This window comes from Protobothrops mucrosquamatus, unplaced genomic scaffold (genome assembly GCF_001527695.2).
Source record: "Protobothrops mucrosquamatus isolate PMUCROS unplaced genomic scaffold, P.Mucros_1.0 scaffold5110, whole genome shotgun sequence".
Lineage (NCBI taxonomy): Eukaryota > Metazoa > Chordata > Lepidosauria > Squamata > Viperidae > Protobothrops > Protobothrops mucrosquamatus.
The window spans coordinates 256-13047 of record NW_015390985.1 but is presented as its reverse complement, the minus strand read 5'-3'; the positions used below and the strand labels follow the sequence as shown (position 1 = coordinate 13047).

Genomic DNA, 12792 nt, shown 5'->3' with positions numbered 1-12792 from the left:
AGGATTTTATTAGCAGAATTCAAAAGGGTTAATTACTATTTGGGATAATTTAAAAAAAAGTAATTAACATTGGAATGAGGCTAAAACTAGGGTTAAACGAGGCATGTGCTTGGTTACAAAGTAGCATTTTATTTTACAAAACAAGAAAAACGTTGGTCAGGTCGCGACAGGTTCCGTTATCGGGTTAAGACCTATCATCCATTGAAACGTATTTTGGTTTTGTTTTTTCCCTTCTCTGTTCCCTTTTCCAATTTCTAGCAGGTGCTGTAAATTGCGACTTTTTGACTAATGGCTTGCAAGAGGCCTCGGACGGTCTCCTCCAGTTCCATGACTTGTTTAGCTTTCTCTTCCAGGATTTTTTGATTTTTTTCGTACGTGTCTTCCAATTCTGCAATGAGAAGAGAAGGCAGAGCAGCGTTTTTAGCAGCAACACAGGTGGGATAGTTTGAGAAATTCACTCCAGACAGCAGTAGCAACAGCACTTAGACTTACAGATTGCTTCACAGCCCTTTCTAAGCGGCTTGCCGAGTCAGCACATTGACCCCCCAACAACCTGGGTCCTCATTTTACCCACCTCGGAAGAATGAAAGGCTGAGTCAACCTCGAAGCTGGTCAGGATCGAACTCCTGGCAGTTACCAGAGTCATCCTGCAATACTGCATTCTAACCACTGAGCCGCCACGGCTTACATAGCAATAACACTCAGACTTATATACTGCTTCACAGTGCTTTATATCCCTCTCTTAAGCGGTTTACAGAGTCAGCGTGTTGCCCCCAACCATCAGGGTCCTCGTTTTACCGTCCTTGGAAGGATGGAAGGCTGAGTCAACCTTGAGCCGGTCGGGATCGAACTCCAGGCGGTGGGGCAGAGTTTGCCTGCAATACTGCATTCTAACCACTGCGCCTCCACGGTTTAGATAGCTATAGCAATAGCACTTAGACTTATATACCGCTTCATAGTGTTTTGCAGCCCTCTCTGAGCGGTTTATAGAGTCAGCATTTTGCCTTCCAACAATCTGGGTCCTCATTTTACCGACCTCGGAAGGGTGGAAGGCTGAGTCAACCTTGAGCCAGTCGGGATCGAACTCCAGACTGTGGGCAGAGTCAGCCTGCAATGCCGCATTCTGACCACTGGGTCACCCCCCAGTTCTTTCAAAGCCTGCAAACCAAAATCTTTTCTCCCCCGGTGCTCCCTGGCTTCGTTAAAGAGGGAAAAAAAGCCCAGCTTTTTTTTGACGGTGGATGTTTTACGTCTCTAAAAAAGGCCGGTGGACACAAAGGAGGACTCTCCTATCATTGAGAACAGTCTTTTTTCCTTTTTTTTAAAAAAGAGAAACCGACATCACCTTCCCACACAATGCATACCTCTGAGAAGCTGGAGTTTGCTGTTTGCTTGCTCTAACAAAATTTTAGCTTCGTTTTGCAGCTCTTCCGCTTTCTTCCTGGCGTTTGCAGACTCGCCTGTTTTCTTGGCAATTAAGTTTTCTACCGTTTTGTATTTCTCATTCACACTGTCATCTAGTATCTAAAGAGAGAGAGAGAGACGTGGAAAGTGATAATATTCCCCCGAAACGAATTCAGGTATTCCGGCTTTTTGCTTAAACGTTCTTGCCTTTAATACAGGCAAGTCCTTGACTTAACGATAGGTTGTTTAATGAGCATTCAAAAGACTTTTTAAAAAGCGACTTAAGACCGGTCCTCAAAAGTTACTACTGCCACCTTCTCCCTGTGGTCTCTCAGGATTGCCTTTCTGATGCTTGGCAACTGACTTGCATTTACAGCCGGTTGCAGCATCCCATGTTCACATGACCTCAATTTGTGACTGTTTTTGCAGATTTCCAGCAAAAAAAAAACCCCGCCCATTCGGAAGAATGGATTTGCTTTTCGACTGCAGTGACTCACTTTATCACCATCCATTCCATCCATTTCTATTTCTATTTCTACTCTACTCTACTCTACTCTACTCTACTCTATTCTAATAGTCTAGTCTAGTCTAATATTCTATTCTATTTTCTATTCTATTCTATTTTCTATTCTATTCTATTCTTTCTTATTCTATTCTATTTTTTATTCTACTCTACTTCTATTCTATTCTAATACTCGCTGTACCCAGCCATGCGTTGCTGTGGCTGTCTGGTAAAAGTGTGTGTTGCTTCTACGTCCAACAGATGGCGCTGTTTTTCAAAAAAAGCATGTTTTTACCTGTCACAGGTGTGACATCTATATAATATAGGTATATAAAAACACGCGCGTATTCGAATGCAACGTTGTTTCAAAATTTCAAAGCAATCGGTGAAGAACCTTTGGAGATTTAAGATTTTGAACAAACGAACATTTACATTTTTATTTATATAGATTATTCTATTCTATTCTATTTCATAATCCATTTTCTATTCCATTCCATTTTCTGTTCTGTTCTGTTCTATTCTTACTCTATTCTATTTTCTATTCTACTCTATTCTATTCTTTCTTATTCTATTCTATTTTCTACTCTACTCTACTCTACTCTATTCTATTCTTATTTCCATTCCATTCCACTCCATTCTACTCCTATTCCCTATTCGCTTCAGTTCTATTCCCTATTCAATTCCCTATTCGATTCTATTCACTCCATTCCATTCTTTGTAAAATTTATTGGCTGCCCATCTCACCATGGGATAACTCTGGGCAGTTTTAGCTATTGATTTAAGAAGAGCTTGGCTAACTGCTAGTTTCCTTCTTATGAACTGTTGACTTTGCATCATGGGCATCCGTGGGATTGCGTTGGCCTCATCAAGACGACAGAAGCGGCATTGTGTACCATCGCACCGCAAAGCCCACCCCTTTGGCAATGGCATGTCATCTCATACACACACACACACGGCTGGGGGCTTGTGTTGTGGTGCCACAATGCTTCTTTCGTCATTTGGCCTCTCTCTCAGCCAGCGCTGCCTGGCCTTATTCAAACCCGCTGCCTGAAAACTTTGAACTCGGAATTGCTTTTCATGGGACGAGCGCTGTCTTCCGAAGAACTTAACAGCACCCCAGGATGTTCCCGTCGGAAAGCACGGCCAGATTTCAGTGCTCACTTTTTGAACGTCTGCGGTTGTTCGATTAACCACCGCGATGTTTTCTTCCGCGGCTTTTACATCCTCTGCGTTGGTAGCTGCCTTCTCTCTAAGCATTTCCACGTTCTTCTCCAGTTCTGCAATACGCAGGGTCGCGTTCCCCAAACGGTCTTCCACGGAGCCGGTTTCAGAGGCAATCTAGCACAGAATGGATGAAGGTGGAGGAAAAACATATGTGGAATTCCTTCCCAAAATGCTGTGTTTTTTAAGGTTAGGGCAGTCGGTTTCCCAGAAATATAACTTCTGCCTATATTTTGATACACCTTTTCTCTTTTTGCTTGCTTACGTGCCATTCAGACAGCATGTCAACGCAACAGACCCTATATTTTAGGAGTTGAGGTCACGCTCACCCAAAGATCCAAGATGATAATAGCAAGGGAAGTTTGATTCTAGTCCAACTTCACTGTTGGGTTTTTTTTGCGTTAACTTGTTCCAGGTTGTGACTAGATTTGTTCCAATATCTAAAGGGCTGCCACAAAGCAGAAGGGGGGTCAAGCTATTCTCCAAAGCGCCTGAAGGCAGGAGAAGAAGCAACGGGTGGAAACTCATCAAGGAGAGAAGCAACCTAGAACTAAGAAGGAATTTGCCCAACATCATTGGAAAAATGAAAACTTAGCAGCTGAAGAAGTACTAATTAAGAAAATTCTAGAGTGTGCAGAAATGGATAGATTGACTTTAAAGATAAAAGAGAAAGAAGACTCGGTGTACAACATGGGATAAGTTCTATCAATGGCTAGAAAGATGAATTAGAGCAGTGTTTCTCAACCTTGACAATTTTAAGGCATGTGGACTTCAACTCCCAGAATTCCACAGCCAGCAATGCTGGCTGTGGAATTCTGGGAGTTGAAGTCCACATGCCTTAAAATTGTCAAGGTTGAGAAACACTGAATTAGAGAGAAAGGAACGTGATATGTAATTTTGAATATATATTAGCAAGAAGAAGGCTATTGAGTCATTAATATATTGTTTATGATAATTAACTATTATCTATTATTGTTTGTTAAACACATGAACCCAGACATTATGCTGTTTGCTAAATATTGAGAATGTTATTTGGAAAAAACCCCAATCCTAATCTTAACACCCAAATCCCAACCCCGACCCCATCTTATTCCTAACCCTATAAAAACTAATAAAATCTATACAAAAAAGAAAAAAGAAAATCTAAACTTACAGAGGCAAGCAAGCCTTGCGTTCCTTCAATATCTTTCTCTGCCAGTTTGATGGCATCTCCAGCTGTGGTTTGGGCTCTGCCAGCTTCTTCTAACGCTTCTCTGACCATATCCGCCGTGACTTTCACATCCGTCGCGCTTTTGCTGACCAATGGACAATAACGACGTTAAAGCTCTTTTAAAACAAGGATTGGTTCCTAGTTCAGAGAACAAGCCTCCATTTCAATTCGCTCTTTGTATTTATTTTCTAGCAATATTTCACGATCAGCTTAGATCAGTGGTTCTCAACCTTTTTAATGACGCGACCCCAACCGGTCGTAAGTCGAAGACTAAACCTGTCGTAAGTTGAGGACTAAACCGGTCGTAAGTTGAGGACTACCCAACCGGTCGTAAGTCGAGGACTTTCCCTGCCCGGGAGCGCCGCGCATGCGTGGTTCCGCCCCCTGTGCCGGCCAAGGCGTAGCTGGCAAGCGACAGAGACGGAGCAGGCCGACCACCAGCTGGCCCAGCCCAAGGGAGGTAAGGCACCCGCCGGAAAAGGGGGAAAAAATGGCGGACAAAAAAAATGGCGGACAGCCTTGCTTGGCGACCCTCGTGAAATGGTCGATCGACCCCAAATGGGGTACCGACCCACAGGTTGAGAACCACTGGCTTAGATGCTGAGAAGCCTCAAATCTGTGAAGATAATTTGCCCTGGAATACGTAGAGATTCAAACATCCCCATCCACGTTCTTAGTCAGTCTTTCAAGGGCTTCCCGACTACCCTTTAACAGCAGCAGTGAGGACAAAAATACAACAGACTTACAACAGTTCATTTAGTGACCGAAGTTATGATGACACTGAAAAAAAAGGGGCTTATGACCGTTTTCCACGCTAATGACCTTTGTAGCATCATCACGGTCGTGTGATCAAAAATCAGAGGCTTGGCAACTGACTCGTACTTATGACGGTTGCAGTGTCCCAGGTCATGTGACCCTCTTTTGCGATGTCCTGACGAGAAAATGGGGGAAGCCAGACTCACTTCACAACCGTGTTACTAACTTGACAAGTTGTAAAACGGAGCAAAACTCACTTAACAAACATCTCGCTTAGCAACAGAAATGTGGGGCTCATTTGTGGTCGTAAGTCAAGGACTGCTGCAAAGAGTTGGGTATCTTTAAGAATTCCAGTCAGACTTATTGAGTGAGTAGGTGGGTCTTTCTCCTTGGAGAAGCCCTGAAGGTTGATCCATCTTGTCTCCTCCAGGGAGATCTGCCTCTTCCAGGTTTAATTACACCCACGAAAGAACAATCTTAGAGTTCTGCAGCTGTCTACTACAGGAAACAAACAATCAAACAAACAAACAAGGCGTCTTATTCATACCTGGCTTTCTTAGCTTCGTCTAACAACGCCTTCGCCCTTGCGATATCTCCGGCGCTCTGCTGAAGGACGGTCTCCACATCAGACAGGCTTTCCACACGGTCGCGAATGTTATCTGCCAGGGTTTGCAGCTGTTCAGGTGTGCTGGGCATCTCCAGGTTGAGAACTTCATTAGCGACGGCTTCGATGCTATCAAGATCAGCACCCTCTTCTGTTTGGACAAGGAACAGAAAGCCGTGAGTGACCCAACGGAAGAGGGCGGTGGTGGAATTCAAACACCTGGTTTTCTCATTTGATGCGGGCCTGGGCCTCTGAGGCCTAGAACGGACTTCTGAAAGAGGCATCCATGCACTTCCGGTGGGCCATTCTAGGCCTGGGAGGCCTCCTCCATTCCTCTGAGGCCTAGAACAGACTTCCGGAAGTGGCATCCATGCACTTCCGGCGGGCCGTTCTAGGCCTGGGAGGCCTCCTCCATTCCTCCGAGGCCTAGAACAGACTTCTGGAAGTGGCATCCATGCACTTCCGGCGGGCCGTTCTAGGCCTGGGAGGCCTCCTCCATTCCTCCGAGGCCTAGAACAGACTTCTGGAAGTGGCATCTGGGGGAAGAAAGGTGATAAAATGGGGCAAAACTCACTTAACAAATGTTTCACTTGGCAACCTAAATTTTGGGCTCAAAAATGGGAAAAGGAAGCCGCTCTACGGAGAGATGCGTGTCAGTCACCGGAAGCCGTCTTAAAATAATACTTACTCGTCAAAAACATTCTGATCTGCTGAATAAGTTTCCGGAGATCCTCGTTGCTCCTGTCTACCTGGTGCTTGGTGGCGTTGGTCTTCAGCAAAACGTCTTGGGCGTTCTGCCTGGCTTCGTCGGCTCTTTCTTTGGCTTCTGAAACCTACATGAAGTAAGCGGTCCTGTGTTTATAACGGCTAGCAAATTCCGTTTCTCGTTGAAAAGGAATACTGACGGAGACCTTAACTGATCATGAAGCTCCGAGCGTGATTTTTAAGGATCCTCTGGACCAGGGTAGGCAACCTTGGCTCTTTTATGACTCGTGGACTTCAACTCCCAGAATTCCTGAGCCAGCATGGTTCAGCTTGGAAACCTCTCCCTTTTCCCTCAGCGTGGCTGGCTGAGGAATTCTGGGAGTTGAAGTCCACGAGTCATAAAAGGGCCAAGGTTGCCTACCCCTGTTCTGGACGGTTCTCAACAAAACGACGTTGAGACTCCAGAAAAAGTATGGAGAAGAGCAATAAAGATGACCAGGGGACAGGAGGATAGGATCCACGGTGGAGGAACTGGGTATGTCTAGTCCAGGGATTAGGCAACATTGGCTCTTTTATGACTTGTGGACTTCCACTCCCAGAATTCCTGAGTCAGCAGGTGGAGAGACCGGGGGGGGGGGGCTGGCATGCTATGCACCATGGGGCCACAAGGAGTCAACACGACTGCACAACAAATATTGTTAGGAAGGCACTTATGGGAACCCATCATGTAGAACATTAAAGCATGCTCGTTCTTGCCCTGACTGGCCCACACACCTACTCCCTAGTGCTTGATGGCTAAGGTATCTTAAATAATCACCATTTTGGAGAGCTGCTCCACCTCCGCCAGCGCACTCAAGATGTCTCGATCGAAATCGATGGCTTTCTGCCAGGCGGTGTGGGCCACCGTCACCAGGCCTTCGCACCCGGGCCCTCCGCAATGCTTCATCCCGTCTTCAGTGTGGCAACTCAACCCGCCACAGGGGGAATCGACACAAGAAGCCCCCGGGGGAGTCCCGCACACCTGCAGCGGAAAGGAGGGAAATGTCAAAGGTGAACGCTTCCCAAACAGCCCAAGAGCCAACTCCGTAAAGCGCCGGAGGTAGTCCTCGACTTACGACAGTTCATTTTAATGACCATTCGGAGTTACACCAGCACTGGGGGAAAAAAAGGAACGAATGACCCTTTTTTGACCCTGAACGACCATTGCACGTGATCATAATTCGGACGCCTGGCAACCGACTCGTATTTACGACGGTCGCAGCGTCCCGGGGACATCACGTGATCCCCTTTTGCGACCTGACAAGCAAAGTCAACGGAAGAAGCCAGATTCACTTAACAACCGTGTCTCTAACTTATCAACTGCAGTGATTCACTTAACCACTGAGGGAAGAAAAGTCTTAAAATGGGGCAGAACCCACTTAACAAGTGTCTCGTTTAACGACAGGAGTTTCGGACTCAATTGTGGTCGTAAGTTGAGGACTACCTGCGTTTTACTCCCCGGGGCATTTAACCTTTATCTGAAACAGGAGAAATAAGAGAGGAAAAGAGTCGTTCGATTTGACCTCCTGGTTTTCAACAAAATTAAGCGAGACCGCAAGCACTTTGACGCCGTGTCTGGGTCGAGGTAACACACAAATGCTCAGCTGAAACTAGACCAAACATTGTCTTAAGTCGGGCTTCGCAAATCACAGCCTGTTTCTCTGTTCTTTTAGTAGGAAGTTACCTAGCCTAAATATGCTCTCTTTTTAAAAAAAAAATACAAAAAATTCCTTTTTTTCCAAATTAGAGGATTCGGTCAGATGGTTTTAGAGTGCGTTACCAATTAAAGCAAGATGGAGCTGTAAGGGGAGAAATTAGCAATGGTCACTAAGCGCTGAAGAGGCGACAATCTCAAAAGTCTACAGTGGGTTTTAATTCCCTTGCCAGCCCAAAACCTCTTCGTTTCCATTTTCCACGGCATTTTAACCCGTCCCCTTTTCAAAAACCACGTTTACATCCTGACGTGACTTTGGCGTTTGAGCTTGTCTTTATTATTCTGCGGCTTGCTTTCTTGCTTCTTCGCATTTTTATTTTTTATGCTTTGTTTTTATCTTGGGTGGTTGGAAGCTCAGTCTGGAGATATTCCCTGATAAAGACCAGAGAAAATGCAGACATAAATAAATAATCCTGGGTGGGCCCTTCTACTGAATTTTCCTGCTTTCTGTCACGAGGTGGGTGGTAATTGGAAATCAAGGCTTTTTTCCCCTGCTGAAATGTTGCGCCCCTGGAATGTATTTTGGCAACAGGAGGAGATCATCTTTGTCTGATCAGGTTTGTCAGTGTAATCCTAGGATTTTATGTAGGCTGGCTGGTTCAGTTCCCGCCTTTGCTTGTCAATACTTATTTATTTTTACCCTTCGAAAGAAAGATTCTTTGCTGTTAAAATTAGGAGGGATTCCGAAAGCTCTCGGATCGATAAGCCGAGTCCTCGGATTACAACCACAACGGACCTCAAGGTTTCGGCTGCTAAACGAGACATTCGTTGAGTGAGCGTTGCCCTCTTTTCAACCTATTTTGCCACAGTTGTTAAATGAATCACTGCAGGTGTGAAGTCAGTAACCCGGCTGTTAAGTGCATCTGGCTTTCCCCGTTGACTTTGTTGGTCAGAAGGTCACAAAAACTGATCCCATGACGGCGGGGCACGGCAACCGTCATAAATAGGAGTCAATTGCCAAGCGGCTGAATTTTGATCACGTGACCATGAGGATGCTCTAATCCAGGGGTAGGCAACCTCGGCTCTTTTACGACTCGTGGACTTCAACTCCCAGAATTCCTGAGCCAGCCTGGCTCAGCTTGGAAATCTCTCCCTTTCCCCTCAGCGTGGCTGGCTCAGGAATTCTGGGAGTTGAAGTCCACGAGTCATAAAAGAGCCAAGGTTCCCCACCCTTGCCCTATATCAGGGGTCCTCAACCTTGGCAACTTTAAGACTCATGGACTTCAACTCCCAGAATTCCCAAGCCAGCATGGGGGAACTATGGCCCCCTTCATGACTTCTGGACTTCAACTCCCAGAATTCCTGAGCCAGCCACGCTGAGGGGAAAGGGAGAGGTTTCCAAGCTGAGCCATGCTGGCTCAGGAATTCTGGGAGTTGAAGTCCAGAAGTCATGAAGGGGGCCATAGTTCCCCCATGCTGGCTCAGGAATTCTAGAAGTTGAAGTCCACGAGTCATAAAAGAGCCAAGATTGCCTACCCCTGGTATAGGGCAAGGGTACTCAAACTTGGCCCTTTTATGACTCGTGGACTTCAACTCCCAGAATTCCTGAGTCAGCCACGCTGAGGGGAAAGGGAGAGGTTTCCAAGCTGAGCCATGCAGGCTCAGGAAATCTGAGAGTTGAAGTCCACGAGTCATAAAAGAGCCAAGGTTGCCTACCCCTGCTCTAATCCATGGCAATCTATCTGGCATTTCATTTATCGAAGGTAATGTTTTCGGCTGACTAGTCTTGTCCGACTCTAGGGCACAGTGCTCGCCTCCGTTTCTTAGTCGAGGGAACCAGCATTGTCCGAATACGCTTCTGTGGTCATGTGGCCAGCATGACTATAGGCCGAGGCGCACAGAATCCCATCGAAGTGGTACCTATTAATCTACTCGCGTTTCCACGCTTTTAAAACTCCGGGGTGGGCAGGAGCTGGAGCAAGGAACGGGAGCTCACCCCATCCTATGGCACTTGGGTCTCGAACCTGGACTGGCAGCTTTTTCAGTGTCTTTAACTGCTGAGCCATCGCCCCCTCGCCCCCCAATTTCATTTATATTTCACTGAATATCTTATCTATATCCCCAAGGTGCTTTTTTCAAGAGGTAACTGGACTTCCTTGTTTTTTCTCCGAAGGCTTTTCTCTTCTCATCCAAGAAGATTCTTCATCTCTGACTGGATGGTGGGGAATGGAAGGATTGATATTCCTTGCAGACAGCTGGTCATTTGCCTCCTTTTAGAGCAGGGGTAGGCAACCTCGGCTCTTTTATGACTCGTGGACTTCAATTCCCAGAATTCCTGAGCCAGCATGGCTCAGCTTGGAAACCTCTCCCTTTCCCCTCAGCGTAGCTGGCTGAGGAATTCTGGGAGTTGAAGTCCACGAGTCATAAAAGAGCCAAGGTTCCCCACCCCTGCCCTATATCAGGGCTCCTCAAACTTGGCAGCTTTAAGACTCGTGGACTTCAACTCCCAGAATTCCTGAGCCAGCATGGCTCAGCTTGGAAACCTCTCCCTTTCCCCTCAGCGTGGCTGGCTCAGGAATTCTGGGAGTTGAAGTCCACGAGTCATAAAAGAGCCAAGGTTGCCTACCCCTGTTTTAGAGAGTCGTTGAGGCCACGAAGATTGAATCTTTTCCCCCTATGTTGTGCCATGCGTTTGTGAAGTTTGAAAACAAACCCATCAGGACAGGATGCAGTAATAGTCCATCTGCATTTGAAAGACGAAGGCCACTCTTTTGAAGACTACAAAGGCCACATTTCGGACGAGGAGGACCGCTGGTTTGAAAGAGGGGTCCAAGCAGCCGTTTGTGTCAAAACTGAACAGCCCTCTTCTCTCAATGGCGGGAGGGACACAACATCATCTATCTCCTGTCTACTACAAGTCTTTTCAGCAGTTCCAAGAAGGCTCCACACCCCTTTGCACTACTCAGGTGACCCGGAGGACCCAGATAAACCTCCAAGTGGTCTCAATGGCTCTCTAAAAGGATGCAAATGACCAGCTGTCTGCAAGGAGTATAAATCCTTCCATTCCCCGCCATCCAGCCAGAGCTGAAGAAGCTCCATGGATGAAAAGCGAAATGTCTTAAAAGAAACAAGAAAGTCCAATTGCCTCGTGAAAAATCACCTTTGGGACAACCTTGATCTGGATGACAGAGCATCTCCACAGACATCTCATCAAATACGCAACAGTTGTTTCTTTGTTCCTGACATCCCTGTTCATTTCCACCCCTTCTCAAACTCTTCGCCCTGGTCCAAGCTCAGATATGGGTGCCTACCTTCTCCGACACTTCAGCCAAGTCCAGACTTTGCAGCTTGCCTGCCAGCTCATCCAAGAGACGGGATTGCTCTTCCTGAGTAGACTTGAAGGCGGCCTCGGTATCGTTAATCAAGCTCTCCACTTCCAGGCGCATTTCGGCGGACTGCTCAACAAGGCTTCCGGGAAGCAAAACGGAGGCGTTGGCTCTCTTTTCTGCATCCAGCGACATCTGGAAATATTTGGTGATGCTGTCCAGGGCGCCTGAAACCATCAGAGGGTGGGACAGGTTGAGCACCCGTGTTTGTCCCGCCTTTACAGCGGTAACGCAGGTAACCCTCCACTGATGACCACAAGGGAGCCCAAAATTTCTGTCGCTCAGCGAGACGGTTATTAAAGTGAGTCTCGCTCCGTTTTACGACCTTTCCCGGCACTGTTGCGAAGTCAATCACTGCAGTTGTTAAATTAGCCACAGGGTTTTGAAGTGAATCAACGGCTTCCCCGTTGACTTTGCTTGTCGGAAGGGCGCAAAAGGGGATCGCGTGACCCAAGACACGACAACTGTCTAATAATAATAATAATAATAATAATAATAATAATAATGTTGGAAGGGACCTTGGAGGTCATCGAGTCCAACCCCCTGCTCAGGCAGGAAACCCTATACCATTTCAGACAAATGGCTGTCCAGTCTCTTCTTAAAAACTTCCAGTGTTGGAGCATTCACAGCTTCTGGAGGCAGGTTGTTCCACTGGTTAATTGTTCTAACTGTCAGGAAATTTCTCCTTAGTTCTAGGTTGCTTCTCTCCTTGATTAGTTTCCATCTGTTGCTTCTTGTCCTGCCTTCAGGCGCTTTGGAGAATAGCTTGACTCCCTCTTCTTTGGGGCAGCCCCTGAGATACTGGAAGACTGCTATCATGTCCCCCCTCGTCCTTCTCTTCATTAAACTAGACATACAGGTAGGTCCTCGACACAGGACCACAATTGACCCCAAAATGTATGGCGCTAAGTGAGAAATTTGCAAAGTGCAGTTTTGCCCCATTTTACAACCTTGTTTACCTCAATTGTAAAGTGAGTCACTGCAGATTTAAAATAGTCACACGGTTGTTAAGTGAATCTGGCTGGTTGTTAAGTGAATCCCGCCTGTGACTTTGTTTGTCAGAAGGTTTTTAAGAAGACACTGGACAGCCATTTGTGTGAAATGGTATAGGGTTTCCTGCCTGAGCAGGGGGTTGGGCTAGATGACCTTCCAACTTTATTATTATTATTATTATTATTATTATTATCATTATCATTATCATTATTATTACTATTACTGTCACAAAAGGGGATCAGGTGGCCCCAGGACACTGCAAAACCGTCATAAACGTGAGTCGGTTGTCAAGCATCCTCATGTTGATCACATGACCAA

The 12792-nt window shown here is 46.3% G+C and overlaps 1 protein-coding gene across 1 annotated transcript; it reads right to left on the bottom strand.

Annotated features, from left to right (window-relative positions):
- On the bottom strand, nucleotides 1-11648 carry LOC107299559 (laminin subunit beta-1; the record flags this gene model as incomplete). The annotated part of the gene is made up of 8 exons (XM_015828926.1): nucleotides 1-388; nucleotides 1365-1524; nucleotides 3068-3244; nucleotides 4281-4422; nucleotides 5641-5848; nucleotides 6386-6530; nucleotides 7220-7423; nucleotides 11407-11648. Coding segments are annotated over 8 exons (1412 nt in total), but the record flags the coding sequence as incomplete, so codon positions are not given.
- Nucleotides 11649-12792: the final 1144 nt, after the last annotated feature.